Raw genomic sequence first — 19280 nt, 5'->3', positions numbered from 1 at the left:
GAACATTTGCCTTTCCCTTTCACTGCCCGCTGTTCCGTTGCTCCCAGTTACTGGGGCTCTGGTAGGACACAGAGGGATGCCAGCCCCCGGCTGTGCCTGCTGGGGCGAGTGTGTCTGTGAGGGAGCCGTGCCCAGCACTCAAAGCCGAGACTGCTGGCAGGCTGTGCCCAGCTGCGGCCCCTGCTGTGCTGCTGCTCCTTGTGCTTTTGGTCAATTATGGAACAGCAGCTGGACAGGAGCCGGCGTGTGGCCAGGAAGGCCAGTGGCATCCTGCCTGGCCTGTATCAGGAACAGTGTGACCAGCAAGATCAGGGCAATGATTGTCCCCTGCACTTGGCACTGGTGAGTGCTGTGTCCTTCAGTTCAGGAAGGACATTGGAGTGCTGGGATGTACCCAGAGAAGGGTCTGGAGCACAAGTCCCACGAAGCGAGCGGCTCCGGGGCTGGGGGTGTTTAGCCTGGACGAGGCTCCAGGGTGACCTTATCCCTTATCCTGACAGGAGGGTACAACCTGGTGGGCACTGGGCTCTTCTCCCAGGCCGTGACAGGACGAGAGAACATACTCATAGAACTCTCAAACCGTTCCGGGGGACTTCAGGATGGACGTCAGGACGAATTCACAGAAAGGGTGATTAGACACAGGAATGGATTTCCCGGGAGGTGGTGGTCACCGTCCCTGGAGGTATTTAAGGAAAGGGGAAAGGCTGGCCATGCGCTGGTGTTGGCCGTGGGCTGGACCCGGTGATCCCGGAGTCACCTCCAGCCTCATTGATCCCGGCATCCCGGGAGCTTCAGCCGCCGGGAGGCGCTGCGCATGCGTGCCGGGCTCCCGCTGCGGCGCCTCGTCCGTGCGCCGCGCGCCCCCTGGTGGTGCGGCGTGAGGGGCCGTGGCCGCCATGGTGGCGCGGGCGCTGTGGGCGCTGCTGGCGGCGCTGCGGGCGGGCTGGTGCCTCCTGCCGCAGAGCGGGTACCTGCACCCCGACGAGTTCTTCCAGGCACCCGAGGTCATGGCAGGTAAGACGTGCGCCCGGGACGGGGTGGCCCCAGGAGGGCGCGAGGGGACGCGAAGCGGCGCGGCTACGGGCACCGTGTCCCCCATCGCCGGCCAGGCGGGTGTTCCCGAGGGATCCCGCTCTGCCACACAGCGAGTCCCGCAAGCCGGGCAGGAGAGGATCCGCAGGGCTGGCCGGCTGGGTGGGTCCTGCTCTGTGCAGTCCACAGCGAGTGACGCCTCGAATCACATTACTGTAGCAGGCTTCTCGATGCTTTGTGAAAATGAATGGTACGCTCCTAAAGATGTCAAGGTTGACACCAGTTTCAAAAGTTTAGGAGCTGCTCTGTATTGTGATACCTCTTTTACCAAGTAGTATCCTTAACGCTGAATAAAGCATATTATCTATGTATGTATTTTTCTCTTCCTTTGTAGGAGATATTTTAAACCTTCAGGTCTATTATCCATGGGAGTTCCTTTCCAGCTCTCCTTGCAGAACAGTTGTTTTCCCGTTAATGACATCAGGAGTTACATACTGGCTGATGAAATCTTTGCAGCAGTTGGATGTATGTTCAAGTTGCATCAACAGCTACACTCTCCTTGTATCTCCTCGCCTGCTCATTACAGTCTTTTCTTTCATACTCGACTATAGTGTTTATCGATTGGCCCCTTTCTGGGAAGCAGATCCGTGGAAAGCACTGGTACTTCTTGCTGGATCATATGTCACGCTGGTGTTTTATACAAGAACGTTTACCAACACACTCGAAGGACTTCTCTTTGCTGTTCTCATGGTACTGGTTTCTTCAAGGAAGTCCAGTGGCAGCTCAGCAGAGCCTACAAGCAGCTCTCTCATAGGTGTCATAACAACTGCTGGGTTTTTCAACAGGCCAACCTTTCTGGCATTTGCTCTAATGCCCCTGCTTTACTGGGCCGGTTTAATTGTTGACTCTCAAAAGAGCATTAAAACTCTCATAAACCACTTTTTGAAGTTTATCCTATGTACATGTTTTACTGCTTTTGTTTTCATAACTGCTGACACCTTCTATTTTACCTCTGTGAGCTTAGACAACCTCTGCAGCACTAACAAGAGCAGCCTAGTTGATGTAATAGTTCAATTACATGACAAAATGGTAGTAACTCCCTTCAATTTTCTCAGCTATAATCTTAATCCTCATAATCTTGCACTGCATGGAAGTCACCCACGAGTTACACATTTTACAGTCAACGGAGTAATGTTGTTTGGGATCTTACATATTCTGGCCATTGGTGCTGGCTTTAAAATGCTAAAGAAATATGTCCGTCAGTTAATGCTGGTCAGATGGTGTTACCATGGGCTGCCCGAGCTGTTGATGCATTCTGAGGGCAGTGCAACATTGCTGCTGTTTTATTTTGTTCCTCTGGCATTTCTCTCTCTGTTCAGTCACCAGGAGCCTCGGTTTCTCATCCCTCTCATCCTGCCGTTGGTGCTGTTCAGCGCGTCACCAAACAGGGCTGTGAAATGGAAACTCCTCATTGTTCTGTTCAACCTTCTGGGGGCACTGCTGTTCGGGTGCTTACACCAGGGAGGGCTCATTCCCTGTTTGTTTCACTTGGAGCAGCTCATCCATTCTCCAGCATCCTCAAGCCACCCGCGGCATTACACTCTGCTCTTTGCACACACCTACATGCCTCCAAGGTCTCTGCTCAATATCAAGAAGACAGACGTGCATGTGGAAGTCATTGACATGGCTGGAGCTGGAGAAGAAGCCCTCTGCCAGACAGTAGAGCAGCGAGCAAGCAATTTTACCTGTGGAGACTGTCATATCTTTATTATAATCCCTGGTACAGTCAGAGCCACAATTACAAAATGTGGTGTCTCATTCAAGAACGAGACTTTGATATTTCCTCACTTATCAATGGAAGACCCACCACAAATACCTGTACTATCCAGTGGAAATTGGAGGAGTCAGTTAGGACTTTACATCCTTGAGCTAAACAGAGATCATCAGAGCCTTTAGATTTTTGGAGAACAAAATTTTAGTATTTTAGTCCATTTGGATTCTGTCTGATGGTGGTGTGAGACCTTCCTCATTCATACACCTTCCTTTCAGCACTGGCACTGGGAGCTCTCCCAAGTCACTTTATTCCCATTCCTCACACTCTTAGGGTAGCCAGTTCTGGATAGAACCTGCTTAAAATCTGACTTACTCAGCCCTGTGGTGTTTCATATGAACTTTTATAATTCTCCTGATGAGAGAGAATGAAATTGGAGCCCACCAAAACTGTGATTGAAGCTTAGCTGTTTCCATGTGAGATTTATTTTTGAAAGCTCTTATAATCTCTGACAGGGTTTGGGGACTGTGGGGTGTTTACTGATAATAGGCATTAATTCAGCTGCTGGAGAGAGATTACAGGGTTAGACAAAAGCTGGTCTGACTCAGTAATCTTTTATTTTATGTTCTTAAAAATTCATTAGACCAGACTGCAGTTATAGTACTGTACCACTGCCTTGGATGGTGGGTCTGTCTTGAAAAATCCCCAGCATTGATCTGGCAGAATCAGATTTAGAACATGGAAGATGCTTCAGCCGAAGTACTTGTGCTAAATCCTAAAATCTAAGCTTTGCCTGTTTAGCCTCCCTTGCCACAGTTCCATCCTCGTGAACGTGCTACCCACGTACTGAGCCGGGCAGCGCTGGGATGGCATTAAGCGTGCGCGGTGTTCCGCGGCTGCAGCTCGGGCAGTCCTTCCCTTGCGCGCTCCTGCCGCTCGTCTCGCATCTGTCGCTGCTGTCACGACTGTCACCCCGGCAGAGCGCACGGCAGGTCCTGCGGGAGCTGGATCGAGGAGCTGCGCAGACAGAAAGCGGTAACTGGGAGGGATTTGATCCTTCGTGCCATTGGACCAGAAGCATCTCTGAACGGGCTCAGCACAGGGTCAGAGATGCCTGGTTCTGCTGCCGTGCAGGGAAGGCAGCCCCGAGGAGGAGCCGCATCTCCTGCGCCCTCTCTCCATGCACTAACTGCTCCCCATTAAATCAGCTCAGTGGGAATGACAGCTTATATCCTGGCTTTCCACTGGGGAGCGGTCTCTTTTAAAACTGGACACCAATAACTGGGCTTCAGCTACAATCTTTAGTTTTGCCTATGAGAACTGGATCCAAAACATCCTGAACTGGCACATGCATTGTAGATCAACCCTCTCTCTCTGAAACAAATCTGACACTTGAATTATTTCTGCTCACAAAGGTGGTAATGCTTTTGGCAGTTCTTCACCCACACAACCTTACGTAAGGTCTTAAGACCCAGGTTTTCAACAGAGACAAGAATAATACAGGTTGATGCCAAGCTCTAAGGAGAATCTAGGAAAAATGAATGTGTGACTGATTTGCCTGTATTTTCCAAACTATAGGAATGATCTAGATGTTTAGGGAACATTGTTCTTGTTCTCTTGTAAAGCATTTTGCCTTATGTTCTCTGTATGTTCATCCCACATCTTTCATTCCTCACTGCTGGTCTGCCTGTAAATTAAAGGTGAGTGTTTGGGGGGAGGCAGGGGGAGAGAAGGTGCCTATCTATTTGTACTGGTGACTCACAAAGTCGTGTAAGTAGTTGTGAAAGCATCGTGACAGCAAATGTCTTTTCCAAGGTAATTTTCTTTTTGCCCTCTTACACTGGGACAACGCAACCGTGTGCCATAGCTGGTACTCCATGTCCTGCTTCCCACTTTCAGCTTTCTTAAACAACTTAAATCTTGAACATTATTTTCAGAAAACTTACAAATTCTGGCAGTGTGAGTGGGGTACATCGTGAAACTCTTGGGGGATGTAATGGAGCACCATTCCCATGGGATAATGGCTTCTCTCTACCACTACACAGGTAACCTGCAGAGAGCCAGCAAGAGAACCTGTACTACAAATACCAGCTCAGATTAACAATATACTGCTTTTGTCTCGCCAGCCAGACCTTTGAATTTACACTGTAGATGCAGTTTCTCCATCCATCCACACCTGTCTTTGTTGCTGGAAGTTTAATTTTACCAGCAATACAGGAAACTGTATCTCAGACAAAGTACAACGTTCTCCTCACCTGGGATGATACAAGAAATGGAAATAACCCTCCCCAGTAACAGAGCCTCTACTCAGCTGGATCAAACAGTGAAACATGCTCTGAAAGAAGGTTAACTGCTGTAATGTCATGGATGTCATCAGATCAACATTTTAAGCAAACCTGCTTAATGCATTACACATGATAGATGCATCCTTTTCCATTATGTATCTGTATTCCCATTTTTATGGAGGGTGGCTCTATTGGTGATTTTTTCCCTATAAACCCTTCTTGCTACAACAGACTTGAGGTGTGCTTTTAGGATAGCTACTGGATCGCTTTTTACCTTCCTGTAAGATGTCCCTCATCCTGTGCCTCATCATCAACACTTAAAACCCTTTTTGTAACAAAACTGTATCAAATATAGAGTTTTACTTCTGTATACACAGACATTACAGGTACTCCCGTGAGAATTGTGGTTTTATTTCAAGTTTCTTATCAGCATTTAAAGTGACAATCTTCACAGCATTGTGGATGATTATAAAGTGAGTCTGCTTGTTCCTGAGAACCGTAGAACATGTATACTGTCTTTGAAATAGAAATCCATGAAACCGATGAGGAGCAGCTTCCCGTGTTCATGCTTTCCCGAGGAGTCGCTCCAGGCCATGCCATGTGGAACGCATTGTCCAGTCCGCAGCTCGCCATCCACAGTTCGGGCACCGCTGGGGTCCGGAGCGACTGCCAGGGTGCCCCGTCACCAGCGCCTTGGGCCCTTCTCCCGCCGGTTCCAATGCGCTCCGGGCACTCGGCGCAGGGAAGCAGCGGCGGTTCCCGTCTCCTCCCGGGCGCGGTCCGCAGCTGCCTACCGCTCGGAGCGGCGATCACGGCGCTGATCCGGGGCGGCCGCCGCGGCCCGGCCCGCGCGGCCACGGCCACCCCCGCGCGCGGGCGCCGTCCTTGAGCTCGGAGAGGAAGGCGTCACGCAGGCGAAGCAGGCGCGGGGCCAGGTCGCGCTGGCCGCGGGTGAGGGCTGCGGCGGTGACCCGGGCGGCGGCACGGATGGGCCTCGACTCCGAGAGCCGTTCTACGAGCCGCGGGCTGGAGAGCAGCAGCAGCAGCGCCCGCAGCAGCGCCATGGCCGCCGCTCTCGCGAGATCCAGCGCCGGAGCGCCCCCACACGCGGGATTACCTCGCCGCGCTCGCGAGAGCCGCGCACCGCCTCGCCATTGGCTGCACGCCCGGCGGCTACGGGGCGCTTGCGCGGGGCGCGGGAAGAGGCCGAGAGGCGGCTGCGCCGGGTGGTGTCGGTCGGTTCGGTGCTGGGCACGGCCGGGCCGGGTTGGGCTGGCCTCGCCTCGGCAGCGTCGCCATGAGCTCCAGCGGGACGCTGAGCATCTTGCGCAGCGACTCCTACGCCGAACTCAGCCAGTACCGGGACCAGCATTTCCGGGTGAGCCGCGGCTGGGGGCGGGCGCCGCGCGGTCAGGCCGGACCGGACCGGACCGGGCCGGGAGGTGACGCTGTGTCCTTGCGGCCCAGGGTACGCGGTACGACCAGGAGCGGCTGCTGAGGAAGAGCTGCACCCTGTACGTGGGGAACCTCTCCTTCTACACCACGGAGGAGCAGATCCACGAACTCTTCGGCAAAAGCGGCGACATCAAGAAGGTCATCATGGGGCTGGACAAAGTGAAGAAAACCGCCTGCGGCTTCTGCTTCGTGGAGTATCCTTGTGCGGGGTCAGGGTGTGGGTGAACTGCTCTGCACTGCAGGCTCTGAGTCACGGGGGAGTTCTCCGAGGATAAAATTAATCGTTTGCTAAAGTGTCTGTGGGAGACCTTGGCGAGAGAGAGCAATGCTGGGCTCACGGTTGGACGTGATGATCTTACAGATCTTTTCCAACCGTGGTTCTGTGATTCGAGCATACACTGCATGTCGAGCGGGGTTAGCAGATTGCTTACACTTTGATACTTTATCCCAGACATCTGTTAGGTGGTTGACCTCTGCAGTAAATTCGTATTCTCCGTGCCGAGGTAAAAAGGTTTTTCTTTTCGTACAAATACACTTGTAAAGTTTCTTTAGGCATCTTTCATTTCGTCTGTGTGCACTTTTCTGAGGATCGTTCTGTTACTGGTTCCAGTGAACTCACCAGAGGTGAAAGTTTGCAGCATGAACGGAGCATATGTGGAGCTTCCCACTCTTTAACAAGATAACTTTGTTCTGTTAAATGTCGGCATTTGTCGGTTGACAAATATACCAATTAATCCAATTTACGTATTTTTAATGCTTGAACTGCTGCATGTTCCTCCCTTTCACTAGCAGTTTCTTAGTAGCTGGTGTAGCTTCATAAAAGCGGTTCAAGCAAAGATTTGGTTTTGTAGCCGATTTGATACAGTTCCTTTTTCCGTGTGGTGAAAATAGAGGTCCATTTTTTTTCATTAACCAATCCTAAGGTATTATGCCAGAGGAGATGCTGAAAATGCAATGCGATACATCAACGGGACCAGACTTGATGACAGGATCATAAGGACAGACTGGGATGCAGGATTTAAGGAGGGTAGGCAGTATGGCCGTGGAAGATCAGGGGGGCAGGTAAGTTGTTGTACAGCCTGGGGTTTTAAGGGAATAGTGACTTTGCCAAACTTCTTGGTTTTGAATGAACACAGAACAATTTCAGAAACAGCCGCTTAGGAGTCATTGTTTAAGATAACACTGGAGGACATCTGATCAAGGGCAGTATACTCCACTAGGAATAAATAACTCTTTCATAAATTTCACTAAAAGTACTCGCAGAAATAATTCTTGGCTGCCTGGGGAGATAATGCTTTTAAGTAAGCCCAGAAAATGTAAGGGGCTGTCAGGAACACACAGGACAGCAGTTGGCTTACCCCAAGTGGAGCAGGTGGCAGTGGCTTTTACTGCCAAAGCCCAAGGCTGGCCATCCTTGTGTTGATTAGAGAGTCCCCAGAAATGATGAAAGAGAAAATTGGTTTATGCTAATCTGGACTTCTGCCTGATGCACTTTGCCTTCTGTTTGGTCAGTCAGCTCCATGTAGGCACTTAGGTGTTGTGATGTCAGTATGACTGTATTCTAATAGTGTAACAATTTTTGAGAAATGGCTTTTCATTGTCTTTCCTGGACTTCCCTTTCTCCCTCCTTCATTAGGTCCGAGATGAGTATCGGCAAGACTATGATGCTGGAAGAGGTGGCTATGGCAAAACTGTTCAGTGCCAGTGACTCCTCGGCTTCACAAGAGAACCGAATCTGCATTCTAAATGTCCCCAGGCACAAAGTAGATCTTTTGCACACAATTCACAGAAACTCCTATCCATGTTCCTGTGAGCATGCTATGTTCAATACCTCTTCTGTTTTAACACCAGGATCCAAAGCATTGCAGAGGACCTAGGAGCCAGGCTTTAAGCTTTGGAATGCTGAGGCTTTGGTCTCGAAATGCTGCTATAACTTACTGAAAGGAGTGCAGATGTAACATTATGGTGCTTTTTTTTTTCCCTGGCAAAACTTGATTATTCTACTGGGTTTTGTTTACATTGGTATCCCAGGGTGGAGAGCAGTGATAAAGGATGATTGGTGGATTTTTCACAGGTGAAAGCAAAAGGCAAAGAGCCTGAAAGTGGAATTTCTAGGGAAATTTTTCAGTTTCTAGGAAGACTTTTAAGTTGCAGATTTTCTGGGGTTACTGAATTAGCATCTTTTTCTACTGGTGCTGTTCCTAGAATATTTACATGAACAGCCATAATAAAACAAATCAGATTGACTTCAGGAGTCATGAAGTTGAAAACCAGCTGAGCAGAGAGCAGGAAACAGACCTCTGCTGTCTTCTACAAAGTGTCGTTGTGATTGCATGACAGAAGAGCAAATGCAAGAATTACAGTGCTATTATTTCACAGTTTGAGTATTAGTGTTTTGCCCTATCTGTTATTCTCTACAACCTTAATATTTGAGGACAGTATCTTCCCTGTGCCTGTAAGGGTTGCATGAATCCAAGTTACCCCCCAAATGGGATGTTTATGGAATTGGGTTTATAATGAGAAAGTTTCTTCCCAAAATAGGTTTTCTATTTGAGAAACACGTGACAAGAATGGTAAAAGAATTTCAGGATTGCGTAGCTTGTGTTTTTCTCTTTCCCTGCTGGGTCCTATTCATACTGCTTGTTGGTGTGTTGGAATTTGGATATATTGCAGACGTAGGTTTAAAAAATATGATCCCAAGATCAATAAAATTTATCTGATGAAACGAAATAGTTTAAAAAGAACTGTTACAGGGCTTTGGAATATCTTCATGGATTTCTGAGTTCAATGTAAATATCAATTCCTAAAACTTTGTGTAAATGCCTTGTTGTCCATGACTCCTTATAAGCTTTCAGAGGTGTACAAAAGTTGATCTTTACTCACTGAAGGTATTGTAGGAAACCTTGATGTGTTTCTTGCATACAGTTCATCACAACTGTTACTGTAAATTGGAAGACAAGTAAGATTGAACAACTCCTTACTTAGGAAGTGTGGGTTTGATGGTTTTTGTCATGTAGACTAAAGCTAGACTTTTGAGATCATTTGGTGCTGGTCTGCAAATAAGATTTAAACAAAGCTACATTTTCCAATATAGTACATTTGATTATTATGAGTTTACAGCCTGTAATCTACTGTAGAACACTGCTGAAGTTTATTTTTCATTGTATCAATTTTGTATAAAAAATGTTACCAAAAACTCTAAAGTCACTTTCTTTTAAATAAAGCTTTTAAATAAAGCAACATTAAAATTGTTTGTTACTTTTTTTTTAACAGAATCAGTGAACTAAAGGAGCTATATTCAGAGTTTTGGTCACATCCTTTGTTTTAGTCTCTTTTAAGATGGAAAGAATGAATATTCTTTCCCTTTGATTGTATTTTCAGTCTTGTTCTGTTCTTACCTGGATTCTGAAAGGTGTTTGGGTAATGCTCTTCGTTATGGTTTGAATTGCTTTGAATTAAAGGACAAAAATTGTTTTTTGATAGTGAAGTAAATGTGAAAGTCTTTGGTGTGTAAGAAGTACTTTTCAAGGTGATCTTCCTTATAAAAATGAGGTTTAAAATTGTTTTTTATTGTAAGTACTGCCAGTACTTCTCAAAAATTCATTCTCAAATGAGATGGAGGTGGTAATAAGATTGTCTGCCACAACAATCACTGTTCTTTGCTGCTTGTGTGCAATGGGTCTGAAATGAGTATGTTTTAAAGTGAGATTATCTGTTTTGAGAGATACCAATCACAATGGGATTTAAAACCACATGAACTCTTGTGAACTCTTAAAATCTCAAAAGCTCATATAGTAGAAATTGAACATGGTTTGATTGTTGCCTTCTGTAATTGAAATCAGATCTGGGTCTGCTGAACCTAGTGCTTAATGAAGGGATCTGAATCAAGTCTTTGAAAGTTCTCTAGGGATTTATTCAGCTTTCTGACATCCTGGTGCATTGTGATTAGGTTGTCTCGGAAGGACAGAATCTCCCATGCTTCTTGGACGAGCTACTTCCTTGCAATTATGAACACTTTAATGGAAGTTCAAGCTGTGTTAGTGTTTCTTAGTACTTCATCCTAATTAGCTAATTTTATGGATTGTATCCATAAAGAAACCCAGCAGCTAAGAATATGAGTGGAAACTTAGATATCCCTTGATGGAAGGGAGGCTGTAAGAATTTAAAGCAGTGACAGCTTCAGTCTCTCCCTCAGACTGGTGCAGGCTCATGGGATGATTTACATGCCTGTCTTAGGCAGCAGTGACTGCAAATAAGATTTGTAATCACAGCATTTGAGTCTTAGTATTACAGGGTAAAATCAGTGGAGTTTAAAAGCATTAGAGACATTTGTTTTCAACGACTGACACAATAATGACATCAGCAGTGTCTCACTGCAGGCTCATTCCGAGGTGGTCTGTGTGTTAGGTTACTTCACTGCCCTGTGCAGACAGTTCCCGCTCAGGTTGGTGCAGGCACAACTGTTGGTGTTAATGGTCCTTTCTACACAGACAATTCTGGAAAAAATACTGAAACTAGTGAAGCTAATATCCAGCACCTCATCTTCCACATCTTGTCAGATTTGACTTCTTGTAAAGGAAAAGATTGATGAAAACTACTAAAATTGACATGGTTTGTTCATGGTTTCATCTCTCAAGGAAAGACAGTCCTAGTCAAAGGAATGCAGTCCACAGGGACTGCTCATGAACTCTTACCTATTTGAGTTTCTAAAGCACAAGTTGTACCTTATGCCAGAGCATGTAAATTAAAACAAAATAGGGTGTGCATTTTTCTTTGCACGCTCAGGTTTCTGCTCCTAGCTGAGTGTGTTTGGTACTTTCAGGTAAGTCTAGGGCCAAGCCACTGTAGGTGGTGTATCAAAAAATTAGTGGGGATGGTGGAGAGAAGTGTCCTTGGCTTCAAAACGTGTTTTTGAATCCATGACATGATAGTATTTTTGCATTAAGACTATGTAACTGTACAAAGATATGAAGTATATTGCACCCCTGCCAGTAGAGGACAGAGTTACATGAGAAGAAGGTTTGCTGATCTTGAGAAACTCCCTTCTGAAAGCAGAAGAAATCGGTTCTTGTGTCAGGGTTCCACAGTTCATGAGGATGACCTTCCTGCCACTCTGCTTCTCAACCTGCTTTCTGAGACAAAGATGTGCTTTATTTTACTGAGGTAATTTCGCTGAGGTAATACTATTCTCCAAGGTTCTTTTAGCTTCCGCCTGAAGGCCATTTGAGTGTCTATTTGGGTCCTTTACAGGGGAAAAAAAAAAAACGAACCAAAAAAAAAGATAAATAGGAAGCCAAAGTCTTCTTTGCAGCTCGAGTGGCTGGTGAGTTCAGATGTGATGCGAATGTTTCTTTCAGCAGGAGGATGAAGTTTGGCAGTGGAGCACTCCGGCACAGATGAAGCGCCCGTGGCCCCCTCTGGTGGTGACATCGCCACCGGCAGGGGGGCGGCTGCCGGCAGCGGGGCAGGGACTGTCCTTGTGCTGTCGAGATTTTGCCTCGATTTGGTTGTAGAAATGATCGAAAACCCGATTTTCATCACGAAGTATGTAGACCATTTCTCAGAGTGGGGGCAAATGGAGGTCAGGATTTATGGGTTTGTAGCCCATGGCTGTTCCTCTGTTTAGCAACAGCTTAGTTACCTTTTCCACTGGATATTGCAATATGCAGTGTCTGTGGTAACTTCTCTTCCTGCTCCCAGCAACCTCTTCGGATCTTGCCAAAGCATTCCGTGATACTGGAAGACAGCTTGACTCCATCCATGCTTCAGACGCCCAATCCATGCTTCACAGTCTCACATAAATTGTAGTTTGTGTAACTGTGCCAGCAAATCTTCTTGGGCCAGCATTCCGTTTTTCAGTCTCTAGTTGGCTATAAGTTGAAGTTCTGTATGGCACACAAAGTAAATGTCTGCAGGTTGACAAGAGATTGGGCAGGGCTTAAAATATCTGGTTTGTTTCTCTGGAGACACAGTAGTCCTTCAAGGACTTTGCAGACTTAAATGTCTGTTGCTTCTGAGTATTACTGTAAAAAAAGGAGAAATGCCCTTTTTTTTATCTTAGAAAATTTTTATCTGGTTCATAGGGTGCTGATGCTGTGTGTGACAAGCCTGTTGTGGATGAGGTGCTTTGTGTCCTCAGTCCTGGTGTTGACAGGGCTGTCTTTGCTAACTCTAATGTGTTTCCCAACACAGTAACAGGTGAGAATAATGACGACAGGCAAAGAGATTCAGTAATCTCAGTATGCGTGACCTGAGTGAAATGTAGATTATTATTTTTTTTCACATCTGAAGGACAGATATGAGTTATTCCTGGTGTAGCGTTTTATTGCTTTGAGGGTGCTGCAGCAAATGCTTTTGAAAACCCTTTCATGACTGTTCAGTAGGAGTTGCAGTCCTGCTTGAATATTCCTCTCAGAAACTTTCTCTTTGTCCTCCAGTGGTCATCTCTGACTGCATAAAACCTGTTGGTATTTTATTCTGTTATCCTCCAACCAAGTCTAGGCAAAGCCAGCTGTTTCTGCCCTGACAGGAAAAACTGCCACTGTTCCAGAAGTTCTATGAGGGGCTGAGGATTCCAGGCACCAAGTTGCATAGAGAGAAAGTGAAATACTTTCCATCAAAAACCAGTGTGAATTGAGGTTTACTCAGTTAAAGACTGAGAAAACATCCTTCTTGTGTGCCTTGATGAAGATGTTTGTGAAAATAAGACTATATATGAAATATTTTTGGGGGGTTTATTTAATTTATTTAATTAGGGGTATTTCTGATTTCTTTTTCAAGGTGTGCCATCTATTAATTCTTCTGAGACTGATGTGTTTGCAGTAGAATAGTATTGAACCACAGTTTTTGTTTTTTAAGTTATAATTAAAAGACATCTCAAAACAATTTGAAAACAAATGGGAAATAAGATATGCTATTTTGCTGTTTATCCAGTTTTGTGCAACATAAATATCAGAATAAATTAGCCTGATTGAGTCAGCTTGTCCTTGCGTTTCTGGGCAATGAAGCTTTTCCCTTCTCTACCAATGTCTTCCTGGAAGCAACAAAGTGCAAAGAAAATTCTAATTTTCTAGTTAGAGTAGGTAGGAATATGTTAAGTGTTAATAATGCACACTTGTATAATTGTAGTTGTCCATCTGTAGCTCACATGCATTTCAAATTGCATTAGATTGTTTCAGTTTTCTGAATTTATGACTTTAAAATAATGCTCCTATTGTTTTATACTTTGTGTCTTTATACGCAATTTTCCTGGTTTGAAAATTGTTGCTATTCTGTTCAAATTAATAAGTTAGTGCTTTTTGTTTTGCGTTTGATTTTCTGCAATACCATTGTGTCGCATCTTAAATTACTTTTTTGAAGACAAAAGCCCTGTCAGGTGGTCCTGCAGCCACAAGATGTCGTGAGAAGCCGCGTCTGGCTGCAGGGGAGTGGGGGCTGCCAGGATTCTCAGTCAGCTGAGGAGCTGTTGTGGAAGGAGCGACGTGTTCTGAAACGGCCTCATTTCACTGTGCAGCTAAGGCAGCGTCTGCGCTTCTTGAAGAAACTCTCGCATCTTAGAATTCCGCTTGAAACAAAAATGTCTGGTGACTGATAAAATACACCCTGAAGCAGTAGAGTTAGGAGCGCCTTAAGGTTGCTGATGTGTAGGATGCCTCGCAACACCAAGCACCATACAACTGAAAGATTGTGCTGGCTGGGAAAGGACTGACTTGTGCTTTGGGTTTTTTAGAGTTTTTTCTCCCTCTGAATTTACTCCAGTAGGAGGAGGAATAGGTTTCCATGAACTGGAACGAACTTCTTCCCATTAAGTCTGCACTTTTGCTTCTGCTTTAAATTTCCAGCTGAATTTGCTCTTTGGAATCTCCTTATTAATGTGAAAAAGCCTTCAAGCAGCAGTCTTACAACGTTCCATCCTGCACAGCTGCCAGGAGCAGGTGTGTACTGTGTCTGAGCTTTCCAGGGGGAGGTTCAGCAGAGATTTTTTGAAGTTACTCAGATCTCTCATACTCACTCTGCAAGTCATGGTGGAATTTTTGATGAATTGTTTAATAGGGTGCGGTCCTGTCAGGAACTTAGTTTTATCTCCCTTGGAGTTCAGTGAGATCTCTGTGCTTAGTGCTAAAGTACTGAATGTGTTTTAATGAACTTTGTCTGCTTATTTCTCCATAAATTAAACATGTAACATGCTGGCATACCACGAGAATTCTTGAAAGGCCTTTGGGAGCAGCACTGACTCCTGAGTTCTATCTCAAAGCAAGTTAGGGAAGCTGAGAAAAACAGTGTCACAAAAAGTAATGAGGGTATTTTGAAAGGGATTCCAAAAGGTCCTCAGGATAATTGTCCATAATCACTTCCAGGACAAAATTTTCCTCAGAATCCAAGGCCATGATGGGCAGCAAATATTACTTGGTTTACAGAGTTTGGTAGGAAAGACACTGCTTCAGAAGAGTGAGAGTGCAGAAACCTGGAAAGATATGAAAAGTGAGGGAAGATTCCAGCTAATTTGTCTATAATTCAAGCTTTAGACACAAAATGGTCATGAAGGCAAAATTAAACATTAAAAAAAGTCCAGAAGCCTGAATAAATATGTGGTGTCCATCAGCAGTCCCTGGATACAGTGTTGATTCTGTGTTTAATCATAAATTATCCCCTAAAGATGTTTAATTGAACTTAAACAGGCGTGAGAATGACTCATTCCCTGTTAGAAAACAAATCACTTTGTCATCTGTGGAGGAGTGGTGCTCTTCCTTGTGCTTTGTGAATTGTCCTCCTGGCTGGGCCAAGAGCTGGGCAGGCTGGAGCTCTCCCTGAGCAGTGACACAACACCCTCCTTGGTGACAATATGGAACTGAGAATGGACAAATGAGCCAGGGCTCCAACTTCAGACAAATCTGAAGGTAATTAGCGATTCCCAGACACAGAGTTGTCTTGAAAGAGGAGAAATCATATGGAAAGCAGAAAGCTGCAGGTACCAAAGCTTTCAGGTGCTCAGGGCTGTGGTGGCCCTGACAGTGGAGTTGGCTGGGCAGCACTGCAGAGAGCTGATTTGCACTGGAGGTTTACAGATACATCCACATGCAGTTTAGTCTGGATTGAACTTAATGTGAGAATACTGGAATCTGTATTTCGGGTTTTAAATATTTTACATTTTAATAGATTTTAAGTGAATATGTTAGTGCACATAAAATGCAGAATTGCCTCTCAAGAACTGCTTTTTCATTATTAGCCAGGAGTTTATACTGGGCCATGCAATTAACAAGGAAGTTCTCTCTTAGCTGCCTATCATTGCAATCCTAGGGAATGAGCTTCTTTGTGTTTTCCAAATACACAATATCTGAACAAAGTCGAGTGTAAGTATAGTGTAATAGGGCATTTTAAAAAGCAAGTTTTAATTTATTTTTCAAATTCTAAGGTGTAACTTATTTCCTAGTTTAGAAAGCATATAATAAAATGCGTTTTGTGTTAATATTTTAAAATAATTCATTATTTAAAAACATTTTTATTGCTGAATATGTTGTTGCCAGAACTTCTATCAGTGACAGGATAACATAGAGATGTGAGAGACTGAAACTGCAAAGGAATAGGGGTGACAAAAGCTAAAGGTAAAGCATCAATTTCTATTCATTCTTCCTTTTAAATGGAGGAAAGGTGTTCTGCATTTGTAAGGATTACATTATTGCTTTTCAGACATGATTCAAAGATGGGTATTGAAAGAGGGATGGTATAAAACATCGTTATGTCATTAGGAATTCTAGTTCCATTCAAATAAGAAATGTTCTATTTATGATCCTTAAAGAGAGCCCTCAGGTCATGAACAGTATTTCCATTTGTTGAGAAAAATGTCAGAATAGTTTCCTGAAAGTCTGTACAAAATGAATATTCCTTTTGAACCCTTTATTCATTCAATTTCTGGGCATATTTAAAAAAATCATTGAAGAATTAATAAAAGCTGTGTGTAAACTTACATAAACTCCCTCTGTGAAATTCCAATGTTTTTTAGAGTATTCACGGCTTAGTTTCTGAGTGAAATAACTGTTGATTTCAGTGGGCCTGAACTTGTTAGTCGAATACACCAAAAGGAGGACCCACTTTTCCTTTGATTTTCTTTAGGGTACATGAAAAATTAATTCAGAGACCTTCATGGCATTACTGTGTATAGGTCAGGGAAGGAAATGGGGGACAGATTTTTTGCTGTCATATATGGGGAATAGTTTTTTTTAAGAGAAAAGGATTTTGGTTTCTACATTTGAGTGATATTAGAATATTTTTGCTAAGCTTGCTGAGCACTTAAACTTCTAAAACTTCACATATGTGAGGTTATTTTCTTTAGAAAGAAAACACATCCTATAAACAGGGACATAAACCTAGACGTGAAAAGCTTTTTGCATCTACTGCTGTGTTTGCACTTCTGTGAGTACACAGCACCTTTGCAATGGGGAAAAAGGATCCATGCTGCAATATATGTGTCAGCAATGACAGCATTGCTGTGCTGCACAGCAACACATTTGTCTTTTGAGTTCTGAATACCATTTATAAAATTCACTAGCATCTCTTGATCTTTGTAGAAGGCTGGTTTGGTTCTGGGCTAACTCTGGTAGGAGCAGAGATGCTCTGAGCTGTATCACCTCTGGACATGAAGTGGTGGGTCACTGTGATATGGAGCTGTACTCAGTGGCTTCACTCTCTCATGTCAGCAGCTGCAATACAGAGATCTGTGGGAATGACAGCCGTTATTCCCAAATTGTTATCAATTTTTTTTCCATTACACCCTAACATATCAGTGTATTAAAGAGAAACCTGAATATTTGATTTTTTTTCCCCATGAAGCCAGGAAATTGCAAGCTGATTTTTTTGTTAAAGCAGCGTGATTCATACTTTCCTTGAAGAATTCCAGTTAATCTTACTTCTTCTGCTAAATGCTGAAATAAAAGCTTTAGTGCATGCCAACTGTTGAATTCCCTATTTCCCTATTTCTTGGCTAAGCTGTGTATATTCACTTACTGATAGCAAATTTTCTGTTTTCTGTGGTTGCAAAGTTTACCACAAGTAGCCTGGCATCCTTCCTGTGAAGAACAGGAGCCAGTCCCCTTCTCAAAAGCATTTGGCTGTTTCCTCTCCTCCTGTAGTAAATGCTGTATGCAGCTGTAATGCAGCTGTTCTGAGTGCAGCAGGGAACACAGGCACAACCTGCTTCAATGCACAGCCCACATCTGTCCTTGGAAGAATTCAAAGTGACAGGAAGCATGCTGAGGCCATATGTCAGCAAAACAGAGTTCAGAGCAGGCTGCACTGTAAGCACAGGTTTAATTTCTAGCACAGTTTTGGAGACAGTTGTGTCTGGATCATTAAGAGCAAAAGTTGCTTTCTCTGAATTACCATTATGTATCAGCAGTAGATTTATAACTGAGCCAACTTGGAAATACCTTCCCCAGAAGCTCATGTTTAACTTTCACACAACTATTGGGACTTAACTGCATTTCATTCATTTTTGTGTGTGATTTACCTTTTTATGTATTAAAGAATCAAGAATTTGAAAGTGTTGCTTTTGTTAAGGGCCTTTGCAGCTGTGATTTGTACTGAAGGGACATTTCCTCTGTGAGTGGTCTGGTATCTCCAATATCACTTCTGGGAGACCTGGCAGAGGGACAGTACATTGTCTTTAAAGCACTTCATCAGGTCTTAATCCCTTTTGAGTTTGGGAACACTGAAATGAATTGGCTGTTTGAATGCATTTGACTAAACAATAGCTTAATATGAGAAAGATTGCAACTTTTTGATGTGATTCTTAATCAAGAAAACATAACGTTCCCTTTCTATTTATCTGATTAAAGGAGCAGTATAAATCAAACAGGAAAAGCTGAAATAGTTCATCTCAGTCCTTGGTTGACCTGTATCAGGCAGACGTTAACAGGATAGCACAAAGCAGGTTGCCCAGGGCCTTGTCCAGCCAAGTTTTGAGCAACGTCTCCAGGGAGGGAGACTCCACAACATTTCTGGGCAACCTATTCTGGTTTTTGGGCATCTATGATAAAAAGGTATTTTCTTGTATTCACATGGAGTTTCATGTGCTTTAATTTGAAAGCAGGTTATCAATCAGTTTTGCATGTGAAATTTCCATGTTTTTTGAAAGTGATGCTAGGGTTTGAAGCAATGTGACTTCCTGATGAACTTTTGCTTTCTCTCCATGTTTTCTTTTGGTGTCTCTGCTCTAGCAGCTTACCTGCTAGCACAATGTCCTTTCCTGCTTAAAATTCTCCCATCTATGCTTCAGTTTATGTTCCAAGCTGCATGGATGATAATACCACATTTGATTGCTCTTCTCTGCATCTGTGTAATTTGATCAGCAGTGCTAGTGAGTGCCTTCTGGGGAGAATTTAATTGATAAAGCCAGATTTGTCTGCTGAAAATGAGGAAAGCATAAGGTGACCTAATGGGAAGCTAAGGCCAAAATATGAACTTCTGGGGAGAAGGCACAGAAAAGCTGCAGATCTCTGCCTTGCTGTGACTTGATTTGTGAATGTCAGAGCCACCAAATGTATACCATATTCTGCCTCAGAGTCACACATTTAAGTTAACTGGGGTAATTCTAATGTTGTTGGAACTGCTGGGTGCTGTGACCTGGCCCTCAACTGCATTTGTAGCTGTGCATTTGCCTGCCTGCTACTGGATACTGGAATCATAGAATCATTAAGGTTGGAAAAGATCTCAAAGTTCATCAAGCTGATGGAACTTGTCAA

General features: G+C 44.2%; 3 protein-coding genes across 4 annotated transcripts; 2 read left to right on the top strand and 1 right to left on the bottom strand.

Annotated features, from left to right (window-relative positions):
* The first annotated feature begins 869 nt into the window (after positions 1-869).
* Positions 870-5477, top strand: PIGZ (phosphatidylinositol glycan anchor biosynthesis class Z (Gwada blood group)). The gene is made up of 2 exons (XM_014891680.2): positions 870-1014; positions 1427-5477. Exons 1-2 carry the CDS (start codon positions 897-899, stop codon positions 2986-2988), a joined length of 1680 nt encoding a protein of 559 aa, XP_014747166.2. The 5' UTR covers positions 870-896; the 3' UTR covers positions 2989-5477.
* A 1-nt stretch (position 5478) lies between these two features.
* NCBP2AS2 (NCBP2 antisense 2 (head to head)) lies at positions 5479-6161 on the bottom strand. The gene has a single exon (XM_088170862.1). The coding sequence runs from the start codon at positions 6150-6152 to the stop codon at positions 5898-5900; it is 255 nt and encodes an 84-aa protein (XP_088026988.1). The 5' UTR covers positions 6153-6161; the 3' UTR covers positions 5479-5897.
* Positions 6162-6220: 59 nt separating this feature from the next.
* On the top strand, positions 6221-9783 carry NCBP2 (nuclear cap binding protein subunit 2). 2 transcript variants are annotated; one of them, XM_014891692.2, is made up of 4 exons: positions 6221-6466; positions 6556-6737; positions 7467-7605; positions 8180-9783. In XM_014891692.2, the coding sequence occupies exons 1-4, from the start codon at positions 6386-6388 to the stop codon at positions 8249-8251; spliced, it is 474 nt and encodes a 157-aa protein (XP_014747178.1). In that variant the 5' UTR covers positions 6221-6385; the 3' UTR covers positions 8252-9783. The 2 variants fall into 2 exon arrangements, with proteins under 2 accessions (XP_014747178.1, XP_014747177.1); XM_014891691.2 differs by lacking the exon at positions 8180-9783 and having other exon boundaries at positions 6267-6466; positions 7467-8173.
* Positions 9784-19280: the final 9497 nt, after the last annotated feature.

This window comes from Sturnus vulgaris, chromosome 10 (genome assembly GCF_052056855.1).
Source record: "Sturnus vulgaris isolate bStuVul1 chromosome 10, bStuVul1.hap1, whole genome shotgun sequence".
Classification (NCBI taxonomy): Eukaryota; Metazoa; Chordata; class Aves; order Passeriformes; family Sturnidae; genus Sturnus; species Sturnus vulgaris.
This window is presented reverse-complemented; position numbering and strand designations above follow the sequence as displayed.